The following is a 15,003-nucleotide window of genomic DNA, read 5'->3' on the forward strand; positions in this document are numbered from 1 at the left end:
GTGTGCATGAAGCCCAAGTTGAATGACCCAGGCAGGAAAAAAATGTTGTATACCACTCTGCTCACTTAGTGTTTGTGAGGCGGGGGTGGAGGGGGGTCCTCAGGTAGCAGGCCCCCACAAATCAAAACTGACCTGTCATTATAACATATAGCATAATGACTAGGAAGCTCCATGGGGGCACCGCCTCCTTTTCAAACAGCTGCCCGGCGTGGGGTGTCAGGAACCTATGCTGACAATAGGTCATCGATATATTTGGCAGGAGAACCCCTTTAAGCTTCACTGCACTTGGAGCCTAATTATAGTAAGCCCTAATAAGTCTAATTTCTTGATGGATTTTTTTTTATAATATTGACATACTTACATTGTGCAGAGCGGCTGCTGGGAACAGTTGTTATATCCTATTAAAATAAAACGGTTACATGTTTCAATTCAAAATGAGAACAATAGATCAGCATAAATAAGTTTCTATAAAAACGGAATGCATATCATACATAGCCATCTGCCCTACACTTTCACTATTGATACTTGTACTTAGGGCTGGAAACAGTTATTTTATATTTCCTATTCCATTTGAATCCACTACTGACTTGGACTATAAAATTATTATTTTTTTTAAATCCAGTTTCTGAAAAAGTTACCCATTGTGTAATCAAAAGTTATACAATGGTCCAATATACTTTACTTCCTGTAACAACCTGCAGTAATGGCTCTCAAGTGAGATCAATGTTTACTTCTAGTGGATAAAAAGCAGTCTGGGTCATGAGATGATCCCAAAGCCAATTACGGTTCTGATAACTGTACTGTAACGAGCCCTGCATCTGTGCGTCCATCACACGACCAGGACAGATTTTTGTTATCCGCTGGCAATAAACAATGAACACATTTTAGATATAGAGTCTAGAACAGTGAAGAATTGAAACAAAACTTAAGTGGAACTGTAAAACGTCTAATTCATTTAGAGCTTTCCAGATGAAAGCACACAAGACTTTCTTACTAGCTTTATAAACCATGTATGCATTTACCTCTCTGGCCTTCGACTTTGGTGGCGTTTTTATCAAGTTTCTTATTCCAAATATTTCTTCTATCGGACGGGCACTTTCAGTTGACTGAACATTTTCAACTGGAGTATTCATTAAATGATTTAATGCGATGTCCTCAACTGGCTGTCCCCGTTCTTTAGGGGTTTTCATTATGCGCTTTATTCCGATTATGTCCTCCACTGGCTGACCACAGACTTTAGGTGTCCTCATTAAGCGTTTTATTCCAACCATATCCTCCACTGGCTGCGATTTCTCCTTAGGTGTTGCCATTAGTCGCTTTATTCCAATCATATCTTCCACTGGTTGTACTTTTTCCTTCGGTGTTCTCATGACACGTTTGACACCAGCAAAATCTTCCACAGGCTGCACTGTCTCTTTAGGGGTCTTCACGATTCTTTGAATACCAGTGAAATCTTCCACAGGCAACCCCTTTTGCTTGGGCCTTTTCACAAGCCTGTCAATGCCAAGCACCTCAAGGTTAGCAGATCGCCGATTAGAAGCCCGAGGGGAGTCAGATTCTTTTGGTGTTCTCAACATTTTCCCTAATGCATGACGGTCAGTAACCGGTGCCCCTTTCTGTTTAGGCGTTCTCATAATGCGTTTGACACCTGAGAGACCCACAGACTTCCGATTACCCTTCTGTGATTTTGGAGTTTCTTCTGACAACTCTTCAGACTGCAATTCTAGGGAGGCAGGACTCTGCAGAAGCCTCGACACAGCATCCCGGCTATATTGCTTACGTTTTGTAGTATTAGCACTGTTTAATGGTGAAACCACCATTTCACCTGGAAGCAAAGAAAGAAATTTAAGACATGTCCTAGAAACATAAGTCGGTTCATACCACATGTAATGGTATATTTCAGGCAGAATAAATCCCGCCACATTTAATGGGGATCCAGAACCTCGGGTAGTGTGCTCCTACCATTCAAGTGAATAGCAGCTGAACTGCAATACAGTGGACAGAGCATTCTGCTTCCAGATACAAACATTTTAAATATTCTGGCACCAGTGCCACAAAAAGCTGAAATTAGGGTACCTGAAAATAAGTAATCAAAATCTAAGCCCCAGAAAACACCTTTAAACATTGGAGACAGTAGGCAACGTATGCCTACACCCCAAAAAATCTCAATCAAAAGACAAGATAGCACACTGCATTCAGGTGTTACCATAATTCACAGGTGAGTTTTCATAAGTTTACAACCTACCTATTCCCCTACACCATTTCCCTAACAAAATGCAACCAACAGCAATTTGAACACCAACCTGATCCTTCTGGAGTCTGCATCACCGACATCTCCACGACCTCAGAATTTGGCGAGGTTATTTTAGAGCTTTCCAATCGATTACTTTTTCTTTGCTTGGCATTTGCTGGGGTGCTAAACAATTCAGCCACACCTAGGAAAGAAGAGGGTTGAACAAAAAGACAGGTTAGTATAAAATAGCACCTTTAAAGTTATCCCCTATGCACAGAATAGAGAATAAAAGGTCACAGGGGGGGTCCTAGTGCTGGGACCCCAACTAATACAGAGAACGAAAGTGCCACTGATGATGTGGCAGGGTGAGGATGTGCTCCATTCACATTCTATGGGACTGCTGGGGAGTATAGTTCTCAGGATCAGTAGGGGGTCCTGGTAGTCAGAGCACCACCAGTAATTGGCCATTGTAAGGCAGTGCCTTTAAAGGGTTTCTGTCAACAGAAAAATAGTAATGTAGCTGGCTGACATTAGCGATGTGCTAATGTCAGCAGAACATAACTGTATGACTTCTCTATCTGCCGGCCGCCGCTAAATAATGACTTTTATAATATGCAAATTAGCCTCTAGGTGCTAGTTGGGCGTTGCTGCAGCACCTAGAGCAGGCATCCTCAAACTGCGGCCCTCCAGCTGTTGCAAAACTACAACTCCCAGCATGCCCGAACAGCCTACAGGTATCAGCCTACAGCAGGGCATTGTGGGATTTGTAGTTTTACAACAGCTGGAGGTCCGCAGTTTGAGGATGCCTGACCTAGAGGCTCCGTCCTCTCAACGTTTGACAACCTCGCAGCCCCGCGCAGTCCATTTTTTTATTGGGCGCAGGCGGTAAGGGACGGCAGCAGGAGAGCGCCCTTCACTCACTGCGCCTAATACTAAAACTGACGGTGCAGGCATGGGATTTGCGGGGCATGGAGGAGACCGAGGATGTCAATCACCTTTTGACAACTTTATTTAATGACAGAAACCCTTTAAAATAAAAAATAGAACTAAATAAATTATACCTTTACCCAAATCTATCCACTTCAGCACACTATCCTACAATGTTAATCCAGAATAAGTCAGAACCATAGTAATATTTACCAGAAAAGCTTTCATTGTGGTCAGTGTCAAGTTTTACAGCCCGGTTCCTCACAACTTTAGGGACATGTCCAGTTAGATTCACTACTCTTGTATGAGCTCTTCCAACAAGGATTGTGGCAGGAGAGTCTGCATGACCTGTGCTTGTCAGATCCTTATATTTTTTCAGTGGAGTCTGAAAACAGACAAATATTGTAATACTTACAACATACAGTTGAGAATTTGACAAAAGTAAACATTTTATTAGAGATTCTCTATCACACACACACCTTATGTTTTGATAGCTTTTTCGTAGGCACCACTTTCTGTACTGGTTTATTAATCTTCTTTGGGGTTTTGGCAACTCCAATTTTTACCACGTCAGCCCATGATTTAGACACTAAAAATATATACAAATAAATAATTTATTATTTTCAAATTGATCCCAAGAGCAAAAGTAATGTAGCCATTGTGTCTGCTAAGACTTACCAAGCAAGTTGGCTTCTGTGGCACCACTTCTCCTTCTAGAACGTATAAGTTCAAAAGCTTCAAGTTTTCTGCTTCTTCGAGGAGTTTTCTTCATTGAAAGAGATTTACGAGAGATCTTTGTCTGTAAAGCTGGTAGCTTACTTGGAACTTGTTCCTGTGGTGGAGTATTTATACGCGAAATAGAGAATCGACCCTTAATATATGGAGTAACAGGAGTGGCCGGAGTCGGCGTCTTGGCCACTGGGGACCTCTTGGCCGGGGTCTTTACTGTAGGCGTTTTCTTAGGAGTTACAGAAGGGGATTTGACTGGCGATTTTGAGGACGGAGATTTTTTAACTGGGGACCTCTTGGCCGGAGTCGGCGTCTTGGCCACTGGGGACCTCTTGGCCGGAGTCGGCGTCTTGGCCACTGGGGACCTCTTGGCCGGAGTCGGCGTCTTGGCCACTGGGGACCTCTTGGCCGGAGTCGGCGTCTTGGCCACTGGGGACCTCTTGGCCGGAGTCGGCGTCTTGGCCACTGGGGACCTCTTGGCCGGAGTCGGCGTCTTGGCCACTGGGGACCTCTTGGCCGGAGTCTTTACTGTAGGCGTTTTCTTAGGAGTTACAGAAGGGGATTTGACTGGCGATTTTGAGGACGGAGATTTTTTAACTAGGGGCGTCTTGGCCACTGGGGACCTCTTGGCCGGAGATGGCGTCTTGGCCACTGGGGACCTCTTGGCCGGAGATGGCGTCTTGGCCACTGGGGACCTCTTGGCCGGAGATGGCGTCTTGGCCACTGGGGACCTCTTGGCCGGAGATGGCGTCTTGGCCACTGGGGACCTCTTGGCCGGAGATGGCGTCTTGGCCACTGGGGACCTCTTGGCCGGAGATGGCGTCTTGGCCACTGGGGACCTCCTGGCCGGAGATGGCGTCTTGGCCACTGGGGACCTCTTGGCCGGAGATGGCGTCTTGGCCACTGGGGACCTCTTGGCCGGAGATGGCGTCTTGGCCACTGGGGACCTCTTGGCCGGAGATGGCGTCTTGGCCACTGGGGACCTCTTGGCCGGAGTCTTTACTAATGGCGTTTTCTTAAGAGTTAAGGAAGGAGATTTGCCTGGTGACTTTGAGGATGGAGAGTTTTTAACTGGCGTCATCTTAGTAGAGGTTGTGGATGGTGTTTTTGCTGGAGACTTCTTAGGCGGGGAGTTTTTCACAGGTGTTAAGCCAGCATTGGTCTTAGATACAGCTGGTGAGGTCTCTGAAACAGATCTTCTAGCTGGTGATGGACTTTTAGCAGATGGCTTGGCTGGGGAACCTTTCCCTGAAGACTTTCTTTCAGATTTTTCAAAGACCTCCTAATAAATAAGAGGGGAAAAAATATATAATTGTTGCTCAGCTGCACTGTGGTGTACAACATCCGATAAAGATTTCTGCATTGAGATATGAAATTCCATAAAGAATGAGCTGTTGGTGCTTACCCTTATAACAGAATGATTAAGGCCAAAGCTTTTGCGCATAACAGCACGTGGAGAGTTGAGAGACAGACTCCTTCGAGCAGGCGTGGCACCTTTTTTAAGGGGAGAGTTAGGAGGCAGCCTTTTATCAAAGAGCTCTGGACTAAGATGTCCCCCAAAAGAGACCCTCTTCCTTTTAGGTGGCGGATCTGGAAGGGAAAGCTCATCGCTTCTTCGTTTTCTTGGGGATTTCCTCGGTTCAGCTATTAAGAAAAAGCAACAAGTTTAACTAAACTGCAAAAAAATTTTTTTTTTGTACTCGCCGTAAAATCCTTTTCTCGTAGTAGGCATTGGGGGACACAGAACCATGGTGCTGTGTCCCCCCAATGCCATGCACGAGAAATATGATCATTTCATACACAAAATTAGTTTTGCTCCTACTTTACAGCAGTACCAAGGCAAGGACACAATCATCCATGCGAATGTATCTAGTGCTGCAATCAGCCCTATTCACTTGAATGGACTGAACTGCATTACCAGGCACCAATACACAAGGATAGAAGTTGCTATATTAGGTACTGACGACACTGTTCTGCTGATCCGGGTGTACCCAGGTATAGGACCTTCCGAGGTTCACCCGGAAAGACTTAAAAAGGGGTTGTCAAATCCTATAAAATGTCCTTCCATACACCGGGCCACTGACCGCCACCTCTCCCCGTGCGCGGAGGCTAGGGCGTCCCCATCTGACATTGGCTGGACATTGTCAGACTGTAGGCACACATCCAAATGTTACACCTAGTCGCTGATTTAGTCAAATTTTGAGGAGGTATGAAATGCAGAGTAAGGGCTCATGCACATGAACATTTTTTGTGTTCTGTATACAGAACCATTCATTTCAATGGGTCCGCAAAAGCTCAGTTGCTCCGTTCCGTGACCCTGCAAAAATTATGAGACCTGTCCTATTCTTGTCTGTTTTTCGGACAAGAATAGGCATCTCTATAATGGGCCTCCTGTTCCATAAATTGCGAAAGGCACACAGGCAGCATTTTGCCTGATCCGCAATTTGCGAAAAGCAAAAACAGCACGGTCGTGTTCATGAAGATGCTCCAGCATAATTTCACGGGAAACAAATGTTTAAAAAGGGGTTGTCCGGGTTCAGAGCTGAACCCGGACATATCCCCATTTTCACCCAGTAGGCCCCCTTGACTTGAGCATCGGAGCAGTTCATGCTACGATGCTCTCCTTTGCCCTGTGCTAAAATTGCACAGGGCAAAGGCATTTTCTTGAGATCCGGTCAAGTACTGGGTTCTTAGGGCTGCCAGGCAGAGGCTTCCACCCAGCAGTGAGCCTGGCGAAGTCACCAACACTGATGGGCGGGCTTTAGCGCTGACCTAGCCTGTAAAACGGCTAGGGCAGCGCTAAAGCCCGCCCATCAGAACCGGTGATGTCACCGAACACACTGCTGGGCGGAAGCCTCCACCCAGCAGTATGTTATTGTAAATAAAAGAGCCTTGCTCTGCGCAGGGCAAGGGAGAGCATCAGAGCATGAAAAGCTCCAATGCCCTTGTCAGGGGGGCTGCCTGGGTGAAATTATGGGTATGTCCAGGTTCAGCTCTGAACCGGGACAACCCCTTTATTAAAACAGACAACTCTGGAGTGGTAACGCCCTTTAAGGTCCTATCAGTCAATAGTTTTTGGAAAGGTGTTTTCAGACGAGCAGAAAACATTGTACATATCTCCGCCAGAGATTAAAGGCCATGTACATCTTCGGTTGCCATTTCTTATTTTATGATTGCATTTTAACTTATTTTAGGCTAAAAAAAAAAAAAAAAAATTTCAATTGGTCTTTATCAAAAATATTCAACTGTTCTGTCACAAAGGGTTAACTGTTTACTTGCATGGTGCTTTTTTACTTTCACCTTATAGTAATTTAGAGATAGTTTATTAAATGACTGGTACAAACACTTAAACCACCATCTTATCAGTATAAGAATTGAGCTATAATGAGCATTTAAGAGGTCAGATCAGGAGTGTCAGTGTTTTAAAAAAAAAAGGGTACAATTGTAATTATTATTTTTTTTTTATTTTTTTTAAGAGAGACAGACAGAGACATAGATATCTCTAAAAAAAAAAAAAAAAAAATTCATCTCCGTGGCAACGTTTCGGCTCTGTATACGAGCCTTTCTCAAGGCTACAGAGCCGAAACATCGCCACTGCGGTGAATAAAGTATTTTTTTAAATTTTATTTTTGGAGTGCTGCCTTTTTCCTATCTATACCACGCGAAAAAAATAAACCAAAAAAGCCACGTGCATTCCGCATTTTTAAAAATGGCGAATCGCACAGTTTTTATTAATTTTTTTCTGTTTCGGCATTCACCACCTAGATTTTTTTTATATTTTAATAGTTTGGACTTTTCTGACGTGGCGATATGTAATATGTTTATTATTTATATATTTTATATGTAAAATTGGGAAAAGGGGGTGATTTATACTTAATATTTTGGTGGGGGTTTTTTTTACACTTTTTATTTAATAACTATTTCCCCCCTTAGGGGCTAGAACCTGGGATCTTTCATCCCTTGTCCTATTCAGCCTGATAGATCTCTATCAGGGTGAATAGGACTTCACACTGTCCCTGCTGCTCTGTGCACACAGCATCAGGGACGTTACCATGGCAACCAGGGCTCATGTAGCGTCCTGGCTGCCATGGTAACTGATCGGAGCCCCAGGCTTACACAGCTGGGGCTCCGATCAGAAGCTGCAACTGCACCACCAATGAGGGGGAGGGGAGAGGTCCCTGTGGCCACTGCCACCAATGATTTTAATACTGGGGGGTTGGGAGGGGCCGGCGCACTGTGCCACCAATGTTTTTAATGGGATGGGGGGGTTGGAGGGGCACACTGCACCACCAATGATAATTACCTTTTTATACAGGAGGCGGGTACTGGCAGATCAGCGGCAGTTAACCCCTTAGGGCACCTGAGGGGTTAACTGCCGCTGATCGCAGCTCCCTGTCAGGGGCAGGGTGCCGGCAATGCGATTCTGCTGCCGGCACCCGCCTCCTGTATTGTGTGTTAAAGACTGACTACTGTATATGGGACTCCAGACTTTCACTATTAGGCTACACAGAGCGGCGCCCAGCGATGTCTCAGGCTCTCAGCACTCACCATTAGTCCTGAGCGCCGCTCCGTTCGACCGCAGTGCCCCATTACTGTCTCCTCTCCTGCTCCACATGCTGCTGATTACTATCGGAGGAGACATCAGCTTCACTAGTGGGCGTTCCTGCTCACTGGCTGTAGCGCTGTCCAATCGCAGTGCAGGGAGAAGGAACGCCCACTAGTAAAGCTGATGTCTCCTCCCATTGCTCCGATAGTAAATCAGCAGCATGTGGAGCAGGAGAGGAGACAGTAATGGGGCACTGCGGGCAAACAGAGCGGCGCCCAGGACTAATGGTGAGTGCTAAGACATCGCTGGGCGCTGCTCTGTGTGGGAATAATCCTATCATTGGTGGCGCAGTGCGCCCGCCCCTCCTCCGTCCCGCTCTTCTCACTGGTGGCAGCGGCAGCAGCACAGGGGGAGGGAGGACAGCTTCCTTCTCCCCGTGCTGCTGAGAGAACATGAGCGCGCCGATAGCAGCGCGCTCATGCTCAGAGATACTAGACTGCGCAGAAGCGCAGCCCAGTATCGAAAAAACAGAAATCTGTTTTTTTTTTCAACTAAATGCAACCAGACATCGAAGGTTAATGCAAGAAGCAGCACAGAAAACAACATACCTGTACTTGTTTTAGCCTCGGTTACAGAAGGTTTATCTTGACTGGATTTTGGCGATTTGGATGCACTTATTCTTCCTTGAGTAGGAGATTTACCTCGAGGAGAGCTCCCTTGGTTCTTTAATACTGGCTGTTCAGGGACAGACTGAGGTGTTGAAGAGTCAGGTATTTTGGTGTTAGTAGGGGTAGAGAGTACCTGAGTAATTACTTGGCTTTGCTTTTTGCTTGAAGACCTTCTGGGAGATAGTTTCTCAACGCTTCCATTTACACTGGGAATAACCTGCTCCTCGGGCACTGACTGAGAAGCCCGTTTGCTAGGAGTTCTCCTTGTCTGTTCAAGCTCTTTAGCCGCTAAAGACTCCTTAGAGGAAGTTTTAGGACTCCTTGAGGGACTCTTTGAGGCCTCTCCGACTCTTCCAGTAGAAGCCGATCTTGATTTAACAACCTCCTTGGGACGTGTTACTGGGCTGTCACTTGATTGACTTCGTCTAGAAGTGCGCTTGGATTCAATAGAAGACTGGGAATTGTCTTGAATTTGAAGGCTTCTCTTTAGCGCTGTATTTTTTGGAGAGCTTCCTTTATCTTTCACGGGTGTTTTACCATTTTCTTTTTGAGCACCCACTTTACTTTTAAGCATTTCATACAATTCGCCAAAGGGGGACAGATCGTTTCTGGTCTCTGACGAAGCGGAAACCTGCAGCGATCGACGTGAATGCGTAGTTTTGGTGAGGTTTCCTTCAGATTTGCGTTGCGTTTTACTGGTTAGAGTTTCAATCCGCACAGTTTCATCTGTTTAAACAAAATATGAAAATACCCATCACCTCCTACATTTTTACATATTCATTTCTTACAGCCTCCCAATAACATGTATCCTTTTTCTATTATATAACCATTACCACCAATGTTCTGTGCAGCTCAATACTGGGCCTCTAGAACATACACACAGGACTCCTATGGTTCATTGTTCTACAGACGCCACAGATGTTGCAGTGTATATTAAAGGTAACAGAACCTTTTTTAATATAGTAATACAGAAACAGTACATGTAGAAATAAGATACATACTTATGTCTGAAGGTTGGTTACTTGCAAACACCTGGAAGAGAAAAATAAAAGTTTGTACTTCATGATTTTTTTCAAATGCTGTACAAAGTTCACTCACAATCAAATCACCTACCTTAAAGGTTTCAGAATCAAGCCCTGTTGATCTCCGTTTTCCTTGCTTTGCAGGGTTTTTTTCAAATCTGTTAACATAGTACATCATCATACAATGCTCTTTCATCTTTTTTTGTCACCATTAGGAAATGAACTGTGCATTAGGTTTACCTGAATGAGCGATCGATAATTGTGATTACATCTCCGTGCTTGAGGTGTACTGGCCGTTTAACAACGTTTCCGTTGAGCCGAGTTGGGTTCACTGAGCTTAAGTTGGTAACAAATACCTACAGAGAAATAAGAACCTTGTCTTTAAAACCTTTTAAGAGTCTACAAGTATAAAATGTGCCTCAGACAGCAAGCGCCCACCAAGAAATTCAAGACTTTCAAATGCTTACAAGATGTATGCTTAGAGGAAAAGCCAGATTTCCAGCTGAGAAGTTCTTGAACTTTGGAATATACTTTGCTTAAAAAATCTTTTGACATTTACTAAACATTTAAAAACCAAATTTCAAAAACAAACTTTAACCACATTTTAAAATGTCAAATACATATATAGTGCTGTTGACCATGCTACCCTGAGCAGGAAACATTAGCCTTTAGTAAAAAGTGTCTCCCCATTTTGAAAATATTTTTCCCCTTGAATCTCGGCACCACATATTTAAAACCGGAGCGACTAGTCAGAGGTGTGGCCAGTCACTCCTCTCTTGCCAAGGGTGGTTTATCCAACTCTGTGACAATGCCGCTCACAGACTTTAGCTGCAGAATGATTTTTGCAAGAACTGGGATTTGTTGCGAGACTACGCTGCATCACAGCTACAACATTACAGTGTGAGTGAGACACTGCCGAGAAGAGTTGAAGCCCAGCAGCTGCCTAGGAAAACAGGAGTGACTGGCCATACCTCTGTGGTGCCAAGATTTAAGAGGGACACGTCTCCAAATTTGGGGTACCCATATTAATAAAAACAAAAAGGTGCCATGCGCTCAAGGGAGCATGGCCAACAACACTATATACGCATGACTTATTTGGTGACGGGGGCTATTTAAAAAGGCTGTCCCCCTTTGCAGTTTCCACAGCGAGATGGGACTAAGCACCGGCCCCGGGTGACAAGGCTAATGGAAACAGCCAAACACTGTTTTTATCAAGGGGGTTCTCCAGGAATTTGATGACCTATCCTCAAGATCGGTGATTAATATTAGATCTGAGGGAGTCCGACTCGCGGGATCAGTTGTACGAGTCCACTGGGGAGGTTCGGCAAGCGCTGTGGTCTCTTCACAACTACATTGTACAGCGGCTGTGCTTAATATTGGAGCTCAGCCCCACTAACTTGAATGGGCCTGCGCTGCACTTAGGCCATGTGACCCATGTACAGATATGTCGCTGGCCTAGGAAGAGGCCTTGCCACTCATGGAGAACTGCAGCCTCTTTGAACAGCTAAGAGGCGGGGGTGATGGGAGTTGAATACCCCAGATCTGATATTGATGACCCAGACTGAAGATAGGGCACCAATATCAAATTCCACAGATAACCCCCATCCATTATAGTAAATAGGAGCTACACAGACTACATAGGAGAACAAGCTAAGCTGCTTCTGTAATTCTTGAGAGCTTGTTCTAGTATGCGGTTTGCGTACCTTCCATTTGCTACAATAGGAGTTATGAAAAAAATAAATGCTCGCTCAGCTGTTTCCATTCACCCAGCCACCTGTGCCCGGCACGTAGTCCCATTTCGCAGTGAAAACACCAAATGTGGGACAACCCCGTTAATCCAGGAGCACAGTTCACCAACTCTGGCTCTGTGCTCACCACAGCTGAGCCTTCTGTCAGAGGTAAAGAAGAATGACTGACAGTCGTAGTATTCAGTCTCCTGATGGCCTACGCCATGGCCAAAAAAATGTTACTTGCATTAATACACTGTAGCAAGTGATCAGCCCTGGAAATTCTTGCTGCTAGTGTCTAGCATTCAGTGGTTTGACTATACTGGACTCAACGGTACAGTCTCATACAATAATCCATTACTTACCTCTCCACTGTCCTTGACTTCAACTTTACAGTGTTCTTTGGAGACATGTGGCAGCTGAATGCGGATGTCACACTCTGTTTTTCTGTAACGTAAGGAGCAGGGATTAGAGTCATCTCAGCATCTTGAGGGCACGATGGTATTAGGATATAAAAAACAAAGGCGTACCTTCCAAACAAGCACGATGTTGCCGTCAATGGAAAGTGAGTTCCATCTGTACCATTTCTTTTTATTACAACTATTTCACCGTGTAGAGGCATCTTCACAACAAACTTACCTAAAAGAGAAACAAAAACACTAATTAACTGAACTGTTCATGACCAGACATATACTGTATGAGATCTGCAGTGATACTGTGCTAATGACTACAAGTGGCTTATAACGAGCACATGTCTAAGGCTACTTTCACACTAGCGTTCGGCTGTCCGCTCGTGAGCTCCGTTTGAAGGAGCTCACGAGCGGACCCGAACTCTTCCGTCCAGCCCTGATGCAGTCTGAATGGATGCGGATCTGCTCAGACTGCATCAGTCTGGCGGCGTTCAGCCTCCGCTCGCCTCCGCACGGACAGGCGGACAGCTGAACGCTGCTTGCAGCGTTCGGGTGTCCGCCTGGCCGTGCGGATCCGTCCAGACTTACAATGTAAGTCAATGGGGACGGATCCGTTTGAAGATGCCACAATATGGCTCAATCTTCAGGCGGATCCGTCCCCCATTGACTTTACATTGAAAGTCTGGACGGATCCGTACGAGGCTATTTTCACACTTAGCTGTTATATGCTAAAATAATGCAGACGGATTCGTTCTGAACGGAGCCACCGTCTGCATTAATATGATCGGATCCGTTCAGAACGGATCCGATCGAACGCTAGTGTGAAAGTAGCCTAAAGCTGGTCATACGTGAAGTAAACATTGGCCGTGTCCTCAGTTCTGGTCCATGTGACTCCAAATGCCACATAGGCCCAGATTAATAAAACTTGCAATTTGCCATTTTTTAGTCACCTTGTCCTGACAAAAATTAGGATCGGACTGTTTATTATGGTCCAGACGTTACATAAAATGCAGAATGCACACAGCTTTTTTGGCGTTTTTTCCCCGCATGATATCGAGTATCGCAATACTTTTTTTATGGTATCGAAATCGAATCAAAATTTTGGTATCGTGACAACCCTAGGTAAGGCTACTTTCACACTTGCATTCTTTTCCGCCATTGAGTTCTGTCCTAGGGGCTCTATACCGGAAAAGAACTGATCAGTTTTATCCTAATGCATTCTGAATGGAGAGCAATCCATTCAGCCTTTTTGCCTTTCCAGGACGGAGATAAAACCGAAGCATGCTGCGGCATTATCTCCGGCTAAGATTCCGGAACACTTGCCGGAATGGCAGCATTTTTTCCCCATTGAAATGCTTTAATGCCGTATCCGGCCCCGAGTGTTCCAGCAAAACAGATCCGCTTTTGCAGTCTGCACATGCTCAGTCCAGAAAAAATGTGAAAAAAAAAAAAATGCCAGATCAGATTTTCCGGATGACACCGGAGAGACGAACCCGGCATTTCAATGCATTTGTCATACGAATCAGGATCCTGATCCGTCTGACAAATGCCATCAGTTTGCATACGTTTGACGGATCCGGCAGACAGTTCCGGTGACGGAACTGCCTGCCCGAATCCTCTGCCGAAAGTACCCTAAGACATGTCTCTTTCATTATACCGTAATTATATGCATTTTAAATTTGCCGACAAAATTTTATTTGGCTCCCAAATTTTTCAGGTTAAGAGCCAATGACTCCTTGATATTTTTTTAGTCTGGAGCGCTGGTTTTGCGGATCCGCAAAACACCTACGGACGTGTGAATGGACCCTTAGGCTCATTTCACACTGTCCCGGCAGAGAACAGCCTGCCGAAGCTCTCTGGATCCAGGACTGCCAGATGGTCGTGGAATGACCATCAGCCCCATTAACTATAATGGGGTTCGCAAGAGATCCATTCTTTGCCAGCAGATATGCCAGGACCAGCAGTTTTTGTCCAGCGTTGTCTGCTGGCCCAAACATTTCATTGTGGATACATTATACAAAAGTGAAAACCACACTTAGGTGCTCACATGACCAAAATAACAAAAGGTATACAAATTACAAAGTCACTGATACTCTCAAATAGCACCAAGAAATTACAATTACTCCTCCACAGAACTAAGCTCTATACAAGCATTTAAAAAATGAATAATGGCAGCTGCTTAAACAATTCTCCCCCACTTGTCGAGCAAGGTACACACATCTAAGACAGTCAGGAAATGTTGTACAAGTCACGCGTGTCTGAATTGTGCTGCATTTTCACCAGTATATCGGCCCCGATGCCTTCAGTCTGCAGGCCTGTGACACCTTTCTTAACCACCTCCGGACTGCCTAACGCAGATGTGCGGTCCGGAGGTGGCAGCCCTGCGCAGAGTCACGCATATATGCGTCATCTCGCGAGGGCCGGGATTTCCTGTGAACGCGCGCACACAGGCGCGCGCGCTCACAGGAACGGAAGGTAAGCGAGTGGATCTCCAGCCTGCCAGCGGCGATCGCTCGCTGGCAGGCTGGAGATCCGAATTTTTTAACCCCTAACAGGTATATTAGACGCTGTTTTGATAACAGCGTCTAATATACCTCCTACCTGGTCCTCTGGTGGTCCCTTTTGTTAGGATCGACCACCAGAGGACACAGGTAGGTCAGTAAAGTCGCACCAAACACTACACTACACCCCCCCCCCCCCCCCCCCCGGTCACTTATTAACCCTTTATGAACCATTGATCA

General features: G+C 45.4%; 1 protein-coding gene across 7 annotated transcripts in view; it reads right to left on the reverse strand.

The window, feature by feature from the left end:
• The window catches only part of LOC122942392 (serine/arginine repetitive matrix protein 2-like), a 35,259-nt gene that overhangs the window by 15,099 nt on the left and 5,157 nt on the right, over positions 1 to 15,003 (reverse strand). For 4 of the 7 annotated variants that reach the window (XM_044299986.1, XM_044299983.1, XM_044299989.1 and 1 more), the window contains exons 2-14: positions 12,383 to 12,491; positions 12,218 to 12,299; positions 10,366 to 10,481; positions 10,217 to 10,283; positions 10,105 to 10,135; positions 9,044 to 9,829; positions 5,295 to 5,533; positions 3,839 to 5,171; positions 3,640 to 3,749; positions 3,374 to 3,545; positions 2,304 to 2,435; positions 1,023 to 1,825; positions 362 to 398 (exon numbers count right to left, since the gene is read on the reverse strand). In XM_044299986.1, coding sequence (XP_044155921.1) covers positions 362 to 398; positions 1,023 to 1,825; positions 2,304 to 2,435; positions 3,374 to 3,545; positions 3,640 to 3,749; positions 3,839 to 5,171; positions 5,295 to 5,533; positions 9,044 to 9,829; positions 10,105 to 10,135; positions 10,217 to 10,283; positions 10,366 to 10,481; positions 12,218 to 12,299; positions 12,383 to 12,474 — 4,000 coding nt within the window. In that variant the 5' untranslated portion in view covers positions 12,475 to 12,491. The remainder of the gene's footprint in view (positions 1 to 361; positions 399 to 1,022; positions 1,826 to 2,303; positions 2,436 to 3,373; positions 3,546 to 3,639; positions 3,750 to 3,838; positions 5,172 to 5,294; positions 5,534 to 9,043; positions 9,830 to 10,104; positions 10,136 to 10,216; positions 10,284 to 10,365; positions 10,482 to 12,217; positions 12,300 to 12,382; positions 12,492 to 15,003) is intronic. The other 3 variants (XM_044299984.1, XM_044299987.1, XM_044299988.1) reach the window with 3 other exon arrangements.

This window comes from Bufo gargarizans, chromosome 6 (genome assembly GCF_014858855.1).
Source record: "Bufo gargarizans isolate SCDJY-AF-19 chromosome 6, ASM1485885v1, whole genome shotgun sequence".
Classification (NCBI taxonomy): Eukaryota; Metazoa; Chordata; class Amphibia; order Anura; family Bufonidae; genus Bufo; species Bufo gargarizans.